Source organism: Rhineura floridana, chromosome 2 (assembly GCF_030035675.1).
Source record: "Rhineura floridana isolate rRhiFlo1 chromosome 2, rRhiFlo1.hap2, whole genome shotgun sequence".
NCBI lineage: Eukaryota > Metazoa > Chordata > Lepidosauria > Squamata > Rhineuridae > Rhineura > Rhineura floridana.
Genome location: NC_084481.1, coordinates 58,515,169 through 58,530,337, shown reverse-complemented (window position 1 = coordinate 58,530,337; position 15,169 = coordinate 58,515,169). Strand labels below are relative to the sequence as shown.

The 15,169-nt window shown below is 42.8% G+C and overlaps 1 protein-coding gene across 1 annotated transcript in view; it reads right to left on the bottom strand.

Moving 5' to 3' along the window:
• PRPF40A (pre-mRNA processing factor 40 homolog A) overlaps nucleotides 1–15,169 on the bottom strand; it is a 56,873-nt gene that overhangs the window by 36,206 nt on the left and 5,498 nt on the right. The window contains exons 3-4 of the mRNA XM_061608768.1: nucleotides 13,929–14,009; nucleotides 5,978–6,008 (exon numbers count right to left, since the gene is read on the bottom strand). Of these exons, the coding sequence (XP_061464752.1) occupies nucleotides 5,978–6,008; nucleotides 13,929–14,009 (112 nt within the window). The remainder of the gene's footprint in view (nucleotides 1–5,977; nucleotides 6,009–13,928; nucleotides 14,010–15,169) is intronic.

Below are 15,169 nucleotides of genomic sequence, written 5' to 3'. Positions count from 1 at the left end.
CCTGAAATCCAGCCTACAGCACTAATCTGAGTGTGCTAAGTCTAAATACAGCCTATAACATATTAACGCTAATACCTTAGTGCATCCTGTCCCCTCTGTGGCAGTGCACTCCGCCATCTGCCAGTGTATTCTACCCCCTCCGTGGTCGTACGCTGAGCCAGTTCGGGTCTTTACATCCTGCCCCCTCCATGGCAGTGTACTGTACCCAAGTTAATATAAGATGGCAGAACAGCCAGGCATGCCGCAATCAACCCATATGGTGCCAGATCAGCCAGGCATGCCACAAACAGCCAAGCCACAACATTCTAACACGACTAAGACCAGACACGCCAAAGCCCTGGCTAAGACAAAACATCTTTCCAGCCATAGCAAACCAAAGCGCCCACATTACGTCTCTGTGCCAACCACCACCACAGCACCTCAGGCACACATAAGCGATATTCTCCATTCCCCTGCTGCTTCCTCTGACGAGGAAGAATTTGTTGGCTTTCCCGCTCAGTATTCGACTAATGAACCTTCCTCCGATTTACCGCCCCAAACATCTGTTCCAATAGCTCCTCAGGCACATACATCTGCCACATCCGGGCTGCAGCTGTCTCCTGATTTCCTCTCCCAACTTCAAGCCATGCTGGCATTTTTTACCCAAATGCAGTCACTACCACAAGTTCCTGCCATACCTCAACTCAACATGGAACATCGTGCGTGTCATGAAACTCACCCTTCCTGTTCACCTAACCCCTTTGATGTAGCCAGAGGCAGATGTATTGACGAAGCCTCGTATGCGGAAGAGTCAACCTTCAATGACCACGTTGAAGGAGATGACTGGAGCGACTATTCAGATCATGAGGAGGATACATCATATCGCTTGTTTAATGCCTCAGACTATCAGCCCCTGGCACGCAGGGTAGTTAATACTCTTGGTCTCCAGACAGCGCCTTCAACTTCGTCCGCCCCAGCTATCAAAGGGGCCAATGTCCTCAAATCCCCTGCACCTACTGAACACTACATCCCGGTGCCGGACCCAATTGCCAAATTAGCCTCTGAAGAATAGGCCCATCCAAAGCTCGACGCTTCAAGAACCTGGCTGACAGACTTTATGCCCTAGCCCCAGACTTTGCCACCAAGTTAGATGTCCCTGGCATAGATGAACCAATCGCTCGCCTCGTTTCACGATCTCTTTTGCCCAGGGAAGGGGAATCCCACCTAAAAGACACTACTGAGTGACGAATAGACTTCGCCCTCCGCAAGAATCACGAGGCCACTGCCCTAGCCATGCGTGCCTCCGCTTCAGCCTCCATCTTCTCCAGAGCATCTATGATGTGGCTGGATGACCTTCTAGAGGACGCTAACCCTGATCCTGTCGCCCTCAGAAGAGCACTATTGAAATTGCGTAAGACAGCAGCTTTTGTGGCCGATGCCACTTTGGATGCCACTCAATTAGGGGCACGAGCCATGACGGCTCAAATAGTCGCTCGTCGCACCCTCTGGCTTCGCCACTGGCAAGCTGATTCAGCGGCCAGATTGAATCTGTCCAGGGCTCCTTACTCCGGGTCTCTACTCTTCGGCGAGGAAGCTCTAAAGGCAGTGCTGGTTGATCCAAAAGACGCCCACAAACCGGTTCTGGCCACAGTCAAGAACAGCGACCACAGGCCCTTCAGGCGATTTCCTTCCTTCCGTTCTAACCAGCCCTTTCGAGGAACGCGGCCAGGAGGACGAGGCCGCGACTTCAGATCCTATGATCCCAATGCATTCAGGGGCTCCTGGAACCGACGCTTCCAGGGCAGAGGTCAGTACCAAGGGCGCAGGGGCAACTCATCGTCCTCATATAAGGGAGGCCCTTGCCTACGCAAGTAGTCTTAACGCCCTCTCCATAGGTGGCAGATTACTTAATTTTGGAGATCGATGGCTGCGCCTTACTACGGTCTCCTGGATCAGGGACCTTTTCAGTTATGGCTATGCCATAGAGTTCTGGGCAACCCCATCAGACAGATTCCATCCGTCCCCTTGGCCAAGGGCACCAGCCAGGCACAACATCATGCAGACAGCTGTCCACCACCTCTTGGACATAGCGGCGATAGAGCCAGTTCCCACAACTGAGAGGTCGGAAGGGGTGTACTCCCTCCTATTTGCTGTCCCAAAACGAGATTTATCATGGAGGGCGGTATTGGACCTCAAGTTTGTCAACCGTTTTGTAACATATCGCAGGTTCAAAATGGAATCACTCCATTCCATTACGGAGAGTCTGCATGAAGGAGACTTCCTGGCTTCTATCGACCTTAAGGAAGCGTATCTCCATGTGCCCATTTGTATAGCTCACAGGAAGTTTCTTCGGTTTGCTTTTGGCCACCAGCACTTTCAATATAGAGCGATGCCATTTGGCCTCTCCTCTGCTCCAAGAGTGTTTACCAAGGTGCTACTCATCCTAGTGGCTTACCTCTGGACCCAAGGGGTTCATATCTACCCATATCTGGATGATCTGTTAATACGGGCCAAGTCTGAGGAGCTAGCTCATCATCACTTAATGATCACCCTCAATGTTTTGCAGGCCTACGGCTGGCTTGTCAACTTCGACAAAAGCCATCTCCAACCAACCCAACGCCTACTACATCTAGGGGCAATGTTGGACACCCTGCAGGCAATGGTCTTCTTGGCTCCAGATCGCATCACTGCCATCACAAACATCGCAAGGTCCCTGATGCAACAAACATCCGCAGACGTCATGCTTCTTGCCAGAACGCTCGGGATGTTCATTTCTACCATCCACATTGTGCCATGGGCTCGAGCACACACTCGACACCTTCAATGGACTCTGTTGCCTTTTCAACAGGACATTGCCAGCACCAACCATCGCAAAGTTCGTTTGAGCCCCGCACTGCGCCTCTCCTTCCGCTGGTGGACCAAGGTTCAACACCTCTCCAACGGCACGTCGTTCAGAGAACCCCGCAGAACCGTTGTAACCACAGATGCCAGCCTCATCGGTTGGGGAGCCCACTGCAACTCCCAGTACGTTCAGGGGGTTTGGTCCACCGCGGAGCAAACTCAAAGCATCAACTGGCTGGAGCTAAAGGCTGTCCACTTAGCTCTACGTCATTTTCAGTCTCTGTTCCCTTTGGACCATGTGCTCATTCGAACAGACAACACGTGTGTAAAATCACATTTGAACAGACAAGGGGGCACCAGGTCTCGTCCCCTGCAGGACTTAGCCTCCCTCATTTTTGTCTGGGCAGAACAACATCTACAATCCCTGAAACCAGAACATCTCAGAGGGATTTGGAATGTGACAGCAGACTGGCTCAGCAGACAACAGGTCTTTCCGGGAGAATGGAAACTTCATCCAGCCATTTTCCATTGTCTCCAATGTCGGTTCGGCGCCCTCTCAGTCGACCTGTTTGCTTCCAGTCACAATTGCCAGCTTCCCAGGTACTTTGCCCGACACCTGGACTCAACAGCAGAAGCAGTGGATGCTCTGACAACACCGTGGCCAGACGGTCTATTGTACGCCTTTCCTCCCATACCATTGTTAGCCAAAACCTTGAGGAAGGTGCGAACCGAGAGGGCACAGCTGGTTCTGATAGCACCATTTTGGCCACGCCGACCGTGGTTTTCAGATCTTCTGGCAATGTCAATGATGGATCCTTGGACACTTCCAGTCAGGCCAGACCTTCTATCCCAGGGTCCAGTACTGCATCAGGACCCTACTTGGCTCAATCTAACAGCGTGGCGTTTGAACGGGGACATTTGAGGTCAGCTGGACTGTCTGACGCAGTGATTGATATTATTTTGGCCTCGAGAAGACCATCTACCAATCATATTTATCAACATATCTGGGTGGCTTTCTCCAAGTGGTGTCAGTCCCACCACCATGATCCATCCCAAGCCACTGTGCATCAGGTGCTGCAATTTCTTCATAGCGGCTTTATGATGGGACTTCGACCCAACACTCTACGTCGACATGCGTCCACTCTGTCGTCCATTCTCTCAGTGTCCTTTCCTGGAGATCATATTTCCTCACATCCGTTCATCAAACGCTTTTTGAGGGGAGTCGCCCTATGTTCTCCGCCTGTTGTCCATCGGTTCCCTTCATGGAGTTTGCCAAAGGTTCTGCAGGCTTTGCAACGCCCTCCGTTTGAACCCATCAGGTCTGTGCCCCTACGTATGCTGTCCTTCAAGGTCTTGTTTCTGATCGCAATCACATCTGCCAGACGCGTTTCGGAGTTGGGCGCATTGTCTTCTGCTCGACACCTCTGCGTCTTCCATAAGGACTCTGTTGTGCTGAAGACTGATCCTTCCTTCCGTCCCAAGGTCGATTCAGTTTTTCATTGCAACCAGGACATTGTTTTACCTTCCTTTTGCCCGAATCCTACCCATCCGCTCGAGAAGGCTTGGCATTCGTTGGATGTTCGGAGGGCTCTCAAGACATACCTGTCTAGGACCCAAGAGATTCGAAGAACGGAGTCTCTGTTTGTATCCTTTCATCCAAGGTCTATGGGGCATAAAGTATCTAATTCTACCTTATCTCGTTGGTTAAGGGCATGCATTACTTTAGCATATGAGTCCCTGAAGCTGTCAGTTCCAGCTAGTATAACGGCTCATTCTACCAGGTCAGCTGCCACTTCGGCTGCTTTTGCCACTAATGCTCCTGTTGCCGATATTTGTAGGGCTGCAGTCTGGTCTACCCCACACTCGTTTATAAGGCATTATAAAATTGATCGTTATGCCTCTGCTGATGCTTCTTTCGGCAGACGAGTGTTACAACAGGTTCTTAATAAGGATTAACACGTGGGTGGTCCCTCCCTGTATGGGCTGCTGTGGTACATCCCGCTGTGATGGCCGGACTCATAGGGAAAATGGACCATTGGTCTCACCTGAAGGGTGATTTTCCTATGAGTACGGACATCACAACCCTCCCAGTTGGAGGATGACTATATATTTTCTAATGTGTTATATATTACTGTTATGCTATTATATTTAAATTTGAGAGTGAAGTCAAGACTTCTAGTTCTGTTATACCGCTATGTTGCAGTCATGTTACTATGCATGGTACTATTGTGTTGTTTTCCTGCTGCCAGGCCGGTTGGCCTTGTTCTTGTATCTTTAGATATTTCTCCTTAGACTCGCTGCGAATGAACTGGAGAGTGGGAGGGGCCTGACGCCCCTAGTCTTGACTTCAAAGACATTCTTGCCTTCGCACGATAGGTGGAGCTAACACCCGCTGTGATGTCCGTACTCATAGGAAAATCACCCTTCAGGTGAGACCAATGGTCCATTTGCAATGTGCACAGCTTTATGCAAGAATGACTACATTCAACTCAACTACATTCAAGAGAAACAATATTCATGTGTTAAGAAGTGGGTCATGTAACAAAACGTACTCCTGTTCTGCATACTGGTCAGACATCCATGCCTCCCTTCATAATACTTCCATTCGATTTTCCCTCCAGTTTTCCATTCCTTCCCCATCAGTCAGTCAGCATTACTTGGCCACTGAGCACATTCAGTCCTCATAACGTGGGGGTTTTCCTCAAATGTTATTTTGTAAAATAAACGTGTACTTTGTAGATTTTGGGGATCTGAAATTTCCCAAGTGTGTGGCTAGTGTTGTTTTGGATACATAGGGATTCTACATTCACACTTTGGAAATAGAGGAAATTATAACTGTCAAATTCTACTTCAGTAACTGAATAAACTATTTCAACTTTAATTCATATTGTAAGCAAGTGTAAGGTGCCTCCTAGTTCAGTCCCAGATGAACCTTTCGGCAAAGAAACTACCTCCCCATGGATAGGGCAGAAGGCACCTCACTGTTTTAAATCACTGGGAAGTGACAAATAGGGAGAAGGGATATTTTCAAATCTTCCTTAGATAACCAAATCAACTCTTTGCATTTTATCTCAGAATATGATCAGCAAATTTCTTTTTAATTTTGCAACTTTTTCTGATTAAATTATGAAACAAGTAACCGACTCTTTACACATACCAATTTGAGAATCCATACTGTTCACTCCTGGCTGTAGCAAAAAAAAAAAAGATATTTAAAAGTTAAGAGATGCATTGTATGCTAATATTTCTTTTCAGGCAGCTACAAATCAGTAAAATTTTATGCAGATTCCTCTCCCAGTCTTTTTTATTGTACTAAAATCACATGTCACACCATCAAAGCAGTCTTGCTGCCCATATTTTGTGAGAATTCCTCCAAGTCTACATTCAAATGTCTAAATAAAAGGATGGAGAAAAATATAGTAAGGAGCATCCTCCAACTACACTAACCATTTACCTGTTGTTAGTGAAAGCAGGAAGCTACATCACTATTAAGCATGGATGAAGGCACTTTCAGGCTCTGCTGCTACATGCCCCATCCTCCTAGATCCCAAAGAGAAGTTATAAGGAAGATGGAGCAGACACTAAACATGGCTAAACAATGCCATTTATTGTTAGGTTCTTTCTGAACTACACTGTAGTTCTGACAACCACTAAACCTGAAAAATCTTCAAAAGACTATTGGACCCATTAATGTTGAAACTGAAACCATAAGAATTGCTCTCTACTGTTCAGCTTGATTACTGTGAATATGATGCAATAGTACAGCAACATTAGTCAAATGACAGGTGATGAAATAATTTTTGTGACAATTAGGCTTAACCAAAAAAGGTTATTTTGCTATTACATATTTATTTCTCGTTATGTGCCTTCAACTCGATTACGACTTATAGCGACCCTATGAATCAGTGACCTCAAAAGCATCTGTCATGAACCACCCTGTTCAGATCTTGTAAGTTCAGGTCTGTGGCTTCCTTCATAGAATCAATCCATCTTTTGTCTGGCATTCCTCTTTTTCTACTGTTTTTCCCAGCATTATTGTCTTTTCTAGTGAATCACGTCTTTTCATGATGTGTCCAAATTATGATAACCTCCATTTCATCATTTTAGCTTCTAGGGACAGTTCTGGTTTAATTTGTTCTAACACCCAATTATTTGTCTTTTTCGTAGTCCATGGTATGCGCAAAGTTCTCCTCAAGCACCACATTTTAAATGTATTGATTTTTCTCTTATCTACCTTTTTCACTGTCCAACTTTCACATCCATACATAGACATCGGGAATACCATGGTCTGAATGATCCTGACTTTACTGATCAGTGATACATCTTTGCATTTGAGGACCTTTTCTAGTTCTATCATAGCTGCCCTCCCCAGTCCTAGCCTTCTTCTGATTTCTTGACTATGGTCTCCATTTTGGTTAATGACTGTGCCAAGGTACTGATAATCCTTGACAAGTTCAATGTCCTCCTTGTCAACTTTAAAGTTACATAAATCTTCTGTTGTCATCACTTTAAGTCTTCTTGACGTTGAGCTGTGCTTTCCTCTTTAACGTTCATCAGCATTTGTTTCAAATCATTACTGGTTTCTGCTAGAGTATAGTATCGTCTGCATACCTTAAATCATTGATATTTCTCCCTCCAATTTTCACACCTCCTTCATCTTGGTCCAACCCCACTTTCCGTATATGTTCTGCGTACAGATTAAACAAGTAGGGTGATAAAATACACCCCTGTCTCACACCCTTTTCTGTAGGGAACCAATCGCTTTCTCCATATTGTCCTTGCAGTAGCCTCTTGTCCAGAGCATAGGTTGCGCATAAGGACAATCAGATGCTGTGGCACCCCCATTTCTTTTAAAGCATTCCATAGATTTTCATGATCTACACAGTCAAAGGCTTTGCTGTAATCTATAAAGCACAGGGTGATTTTCTTCTGAAATTCCTTGGTCCGTTCCATTATCCAACGTATGTTTGCAATATGATCTCTGTTGCCTCTTCCCATTTTAAATCCAGCTTGGATGTCTGGCATTTCTCGCTCCATATATGGTAAGAGCCTTTGTTGTAGAACCTTGAGGATTACTTTACAATATCCTTTGTATGGGATATTAAGGCAATAGTTCGATAATTACTGCATTCCCTGGGATCCCCTTTCTGTGGAATTGGGATATATATTGAACCCAGTCTGTGGGCCATTGTTTCGTTTTCCATATTTCTTGACAATTTTTTGTCAAAATTTGGACAGATTCAGTCTCGGTAGCTTGTAGCATCTCTATTGGTATGCCATCTGTTCCTGGTGATTTGTTTCTTCCAAGTATTTTAAGAGTAGCTTTTACCTCACATTCTAAAATTACTGGTTCATCATCATATGGTTCCTCCATGAATGATTATTCAACATCCCTACTCTTGGTTGAAATGTCCCTTTAATTTCTCTAAGATTTTGGAATAGAGCTCTTGTTCTTCCCTCTTTGTTGTCCTCTTCTATTTCTATACAATAACTATTGTAATAGTTCTCTTTGTCCCTACGTACTAGTTGCTGTATTGTTGCATTTAGGGTTCTGAATGTGTTTCTATCTCCTTTTGCTTTTGCTTTCCTTCTCTCTTTAACCATTTTAAGAGTTTCTTCAGTCATCCATTGAGGACTTTCTCTCTTTTTAACAAGAGGTATTGTCTTTTTCCATTCTTCCCTGATAACGTCTCTGACTTCAGTCTACAGTTCTTCTGGTTCTCTGTCACCTAAGTTTAAAGCCTCAAATCTGTTCCTTATTTGATCTTTATATTGTTCTGGGATGTTGTTTCAATTGTATTTTGGCATTATGATTGCCTTGTTCTTCTTCTTTAGCTTTATTCTGATTTTCAATATGACCAGTTCATGTACTGCAGTCTGCTCCTGGTCTTCCCCCTTTAGGATGCACACCTTAACATGGTGAGAGGGTTTGAGAGTGTTGAAGAAGCTGAGAGCAACGCTGTCAGGTCTAGACCAAGAGGCTAGACTCCTAGCAGGGGCACCCAAGGTCAAAGCTGAGACACCAGACTAAGATGCATCCAAACTCAGAGGAAGGCAGTCATAAACCACCTCTGAATACCTCTTACCACGAAAACCCTATGAACAGAGTATCCAAAATGCAACACGAGATAGTGCTGGAAGATGAGACCCCCAGGTCAGAAGGCACTCATTGAGCTACTGGGGAAGAACAAAGGACAAGTACGAGTAGCGCTGTGACTAATGACACAGCTGGGTCAAAGCCAAAAGGAAGCCCAGAGGCTGATGCACACAGATGTGAAAGGAGAGTCTGGAGTTATACGACACACACAACAGGAACATGGAATGGGAGAAGCATGAACCAGGGAAAGTTAGAAATTGTCAAGCAAGAAATGGAACACATCAACATTACAATACTTGGTGTGAGCGAACTAAAATGGATGGGAATGGGACATTTTCAATCAGACAACTACAAAATATTTTATGCAGGAAATGAGAAATCAAGAAGAAACGGGGTTGCTTTAATAGTGAGAAATGATGTAGCAAAAGCAATTAGGAGCTACAATGCAAGGTCTGAGCGAGTTATATCAATGAGATTAAACGGGAAACCTGTTAACATAACCATCATCCAAGTCTACGCTCCGACATCAAACACAGAAGAAGAATTGGAGAGATTTTACGCAGAAGTACAGGAGGAAGTTGATCACACACCAAAACAAGATATGATGATAATCATGGGGGACTGGAATGCAAAAGTAGGGAACAGAGAAGAACAGGAATTCTTGCAAACACATTTTTTGAGCTACCAAAAAGATGACTGTACACATGGACATCACCAGGTGGTCAATACAGCAATCAAATATAACTGGCTTGTAGTGATAGTTCTGGTTTAATTTGTTCTAACACCATTTTTTTTGTCTGTTTGCAGTCCATGGTATGCACAAAGCTCTCCTCCAACACCACATTTCAAATGAGCTGATTTTTCCCTTACCAGCTTTTTTCACTGTCCAGCTTTCACATCCATACATAGAGATAGGGAATACCATGGTCTGAATGATCCTGACTTTAGTGTTCAGTGATACATCTTTGCATTTGAGGACCTTTTCTAGTTCTCTCATAGCTGCCCTCCCCAGTCCTAGCCTTCTTCTGATTTCTTGACTATGCTCAACAACATATTTATTTGCGGTCAAAGACCCAAAACAGAACATAAAGTACAAGAAGAAAATTGTAAAAATGGTAAAATAAATATTAAAAGACAAATAAGTAAAAAAGACTAAACAGTCTATAGCTGTCAGATAGGACATCAGGGCACAAAGTTAGCGCGTTTGAGTTGGGCTACATGGATAAATTTGGCCACCGATAGAGTGAGATATCTATTTGAGCCATTCAGTAATTGTTCCAACAGCCATTCAGGGGGACTGTTAGGAAACCGTTTAGTAAAGGGATAAAGGAATTTGGTTCTCTCCATAAGATATATTGGGCATGCAAATAAAACGTGGGACAATGTTTCTATCTCCCCCAGTTTACAAGGGCAAATCCGTTGGGCTTGCGGGATGCCTCGGTATCTTCCATCCAGGACTACTGAGTTAAGAAAGTTAAATCTTGCCTTAGTAAAGGCGTGTCAAAATTTAGGAATAGTTAAAAATTCCAGGTAACGAGCGTAAGAATTTGTAACAAAGCTCAGATTGTGGTAAAGCAGAGAGCATACTTTAGCGGCTGCTGCATTTGCGGTTTGCCTATCTATGTCCCTGAGTCTGGTTCCAATTATATGTTTTGCCATTGCTGGTTCTATTTGGGATATGTATGCCAACGAGTACCCTAATTTTGGCAGTTTGGAATGAAATGCATTCCTCCAGCTAGATATAAATGAATCATTCCAGATTGCATTTAAAAAAACACTTACTGGGCCATAAGATAGCTTACACCAAAAGTTGAATGCGTAGGACCATGCCAGGCATTCAATCGAGGCTAGACCGGTTTCGAGTCTGAGGGCTGCATTTGGCACACACCTTGGTAAGCCTAAGAGCTGTCTTACAAAAACAGATAGTACCACCGCTACAGAAGCATTGAAATCAACAATCCATATTGGGACCCCATATAACAGTTGTGAGATTATCTTTGATCTAAAAACCTGTATGGCAGCTGGAATCAACTTCCCTCCTTTGACATAATAGTAGCGGAGAATGCGTTTCATGGTTGAGTGGGCTGTTGCAACCGCCGCTCGAATGTGGGTGTTCCATGAAAGGGAATGATGAAAAATTATACCTAGGTATTTATAGCTTTTGACCTGCTCAATTTTTTGCCCATTTATTGTCCATTCCGCTACAACAGAGCGGTTTGAAAACACTAATATTTTGGTCTTTAAAAAGTTTATAGTGAGCTGGTTATCCGAACAGTAATTCATGAAAACTCGGAAGATGAGTTTAAGTCCTATTTTGGAAAATGCTAGAAGAGCGGCATCATCTGCATAAAGCAGAATGGGGCACCTATACCCGCCTAATTTGGGCGAGTGAAGATTAGGTGAGGTGCACCTGGGCCTTAGATCGTTTAGGAAGAGATTAAATAATAGGGGCGCCAGTACACATCCCTGTCTGACTCCTTTGATGGATGGAATCGAGTTGGTCAAGCCCCCATTTAATCCGCATCGTATTCGCATAGAGGTCTCCTGATGAAGCTGATATATTAGAAAAAGTAATCTTTTATCCATGGATGTTTTGGCTAATTTATCCCATAGAATGTCTCTAGCCTTCTTCTGATTTCTTGACTATGCTCTCCATTTTGGTTAATGACTGTGCTAAGGTATTGATAATCCTTGACAAGTTCATTGTCCTCGTTGTCGACTTTAAAATTACATAAATCTTCTGTTGTCATTACTTTAGTCTTTTTGACGTTCAGCTGTAGTCCTGCTTTTGTGCTTTCCTCTTTAACTTTCATCAGCATTTGTTTCAAATCATTACTGGTTTCTGCTAGTAGTATGGTATCATCTGCATATCTTAAATTATTGATATTTCTCCCTCCAATTTTCACACCTCCTTCGTCTTGGTCCAATCCTGCTTTCCGTATGATATGTTCTGCGTATAGATCAGGGCTGTGGAGTCAGAGCTGTGGAGTCGGAAGCAATTTTGGGTGGAGTCGGTAGAAATGTACCGACTTCGACTCTTTCATAAATGGCAAATGTATATTAACTAGTAATAACAAATTACTGTAGTAAAATGGTAGCACAAGGCATTTCATCATCACCACGTGAATCCAGAGCTTGGAAAAGTTACTTTTTTAAACTACAACTCCCATCAGCCCCAGGGATATACATTTGCCATTTATGAAGGAGTTGGACAGTAGAAAAATAGAGGAGTCGGAGTTCAAGGTCTGGCGTACCAACTCCACAGCCTTGGTATAGATTAAACAAATAGGGTGATAAAATACACCCCTGTCTCACACCCTTTCCGATGGCGAACCAATTGGTTTTTCCATATTCTGTCCTTGCAGTAGCCTCTTGTCTGGAGTATAGGTTGTGCATCAGGACAATCAGACGCTGTGGCACCCCCATTTCTTTTAAAGCATTCCATAGTTTTTCATAAGCTACATAGTCAAAGGCTTTGCTGTAATCTACAAAGCACAGGGTGATTTTCTTCTGAAATTCCTTGGTCCGTTCCATTATCCAACTTATGTTTGCGATATCTCTGATGCCTCTTCCCTTTCTAAATCCAGCTTGGATATCTGGCATTTTTCACTTCATATGTCGTAAGAGCCTTTGTTGTAGAATCTTGAGCATTACTTTACTTGCATGGGATATTAAGGCAATAGTTCAATAATTACTGCATTCCCTGGGATCCCCTTTCCATATTTATTTACATATATATCACGTTATGAATTTAATCCCGACAGGTAAGCAGCAGCTAAGAACCAATTTTGAAAGCCTTTTCAATAAATGTTCAGCATCTGAATCAGATGAAAAGGCTTCTATTATAACATCAGAAAGTCTTTAGCATCTTCTCCCATTCTTTAAAAAACCCTTCAAGATGCTAGGAAAGTTGTTACACAATAAAATTCAAATTATTTTCTTTGAAAAGCTAATTCCACAGTTTTACAATACATGTATTGTCCAAGTCACCAAGCAAGGTGTTTTCCCTTAGTCCAGTGGTTCCCAAACTGTTTTCCCCAAGGACCACTTGAAAACTGCTGAACGTCTTAGTGGACCACTCAATGATTTTTCTGCCTGTTGCAGCAATTGTAATGTGCTGTGCTAGATGTGGTGTGACTTTTTAATTGTATTTTCATTGCTTCTTTTATTTCTTATATTGTACTTTATTTATTTATTGTGTTACAATTAAAATTGTAATGCAATACCATATAAGAAATAAAAGAAGCGATCAAAATACAATTAAAATATTACTGTGAATGTTTATTATGTACATGCTGCGCACTATCTGCATGAAGCTCACGGACCACAGTTTGAGAACCTCTCCCTTAGACTATCTTGGTAATACTTTCAAAGGAAAAAAAGTCACATGATTGCATTCAATTGTAGCATTAGGCACATGGAAACACTCAATTTTCACCAATTCTCCCTACTCATAACAGTGTCCTCCTCCCCCTGAAATGCTACTCCTAAGAGTTGGGGGATCCTCCAGAATAGTATAGAATATGGTGGAGAACTGCAGTAGGTAAGGAGACCGGCAAAAATTAGATTTTTCACCTTATGTGAAGAAGTTCTTCTGCTTGCCTAATGCCTAATTATTCAATACAATCCAAAGTCCAGAGGGAGAATGACTATGTAAATGCCTCAGCAGAATAATAAATTAATAGTGACTATGAAAAATCAAGAGAATTACCAATCAGTGCTAAGTAGTTTGGTTCAATGTATTAAGGAAAAGAGAGAAAGGAAATGATAAAACAGTGTTGGGGAACTGGATCCAGTTGGTGTGCTGGATCTTTCCCACCCCCATGTCAATTACTTGTTGCCACAATGATGTTAACAATTTCTTCCCCTTATTAACATAGTTGATCGAGGCTTACAAATTATTCAAAGGGAAAAAATATACCCACTGTATATTATATTAAAACTAAAATTCAGAAGTCAGTATTGCAAGTAGCAAATGGTTTAAAATCACAAAATAGATTTTAACATTTACCGGTCCTGTAGGCTGCATGGGTGCATGAGACATATGGGGTGCCATCATTCCAGGCATCACCGATTGCATCATTCCAGGCATCTACAATCAAATTATTATTATAGGATGTGTTTACAAGCTTACAAATTGCTATAACATTTTACGCTTGTGAAAATAGTGTTTAAGCCTGCTCCAATATGAATAAACTGGGGCAAAAGGAAATATAACTATGTAAAATGCTGTATAAACCTAATGAAGTATTCAATCAATAGCTTAATGGTTTTTCAGGTATAAAGACTAAAGTTTTAAGTGACCAGAAGAACTACCGTAGGCAAGGCAATGTTAGAGGGCCAAAAAAATAAGAACAAGATTGTTCAGCTACTAATAGTGGTCTGTCACAAAAGATAACCCAAAGCAATAAGTAAAGAAAGGAGAGGTGTGGGGTAGAGGGGAAAGCAGAAAAGTTCTATCAAGAATACAGGGCTCTCAAAGGTCAGCGTTTTAATACAAAATAACTAACCCACTGTATTAGCAATATTCCATGACACACTGCAGGAACGGGGCCCAAATTAATTAAACATCTAATTCTCATTCCCAATCCCAATCCCTGTGATTTATGTAAATTCTAATAATCTTTCAGGGCTCATTTACCTCATCTATGAACAGAGGATAATACCTGAAGAACTTGTCTCACAGGGCTGGAGTAAGAGTTATGCTTGCAAAGATGTTCCAAGATGAAGAGTACTATAAAGTTTAAGAATTATGACTGCAGGGTTCAAAAACATGAACTGTTAAAAAAAGCTGAGAAAAGCATGCAACAGGGATGCAATCTACCTTAGTTGCTTAAAACCATATCACTGCCCTTATTCCTTAAAGCAACATAAATATGGTGAGGGGGACTATTTTTCACATGTTGGTGATGTTGCAAGGCAATGATTTCATGTGGGTCTAAAATAAGCCATTCAAGGCAGAGACCCAATGCAGTTACTATGAAGAACTAATCTGCTTGTGTATGCACATGGTATTTCAACCAGAACTGAATTTCTGAAGGAAAGCTAGAAGTTTTATTTCCAATGTTTTCCATCGGTCTTTATTAGGGGGAGTGCAACAAAACGACAACAAGAGCAACAGACTGTACATATACTAGTAATACAGTTAATTGGCCATATTCAGCCAACTTGATTGGCAAGCCCCATAAATAGTTCTTGGGAAAGCACCCCCCACTATATCATGACAGTCCCTGAAGGGTTGGTGAAGTGACC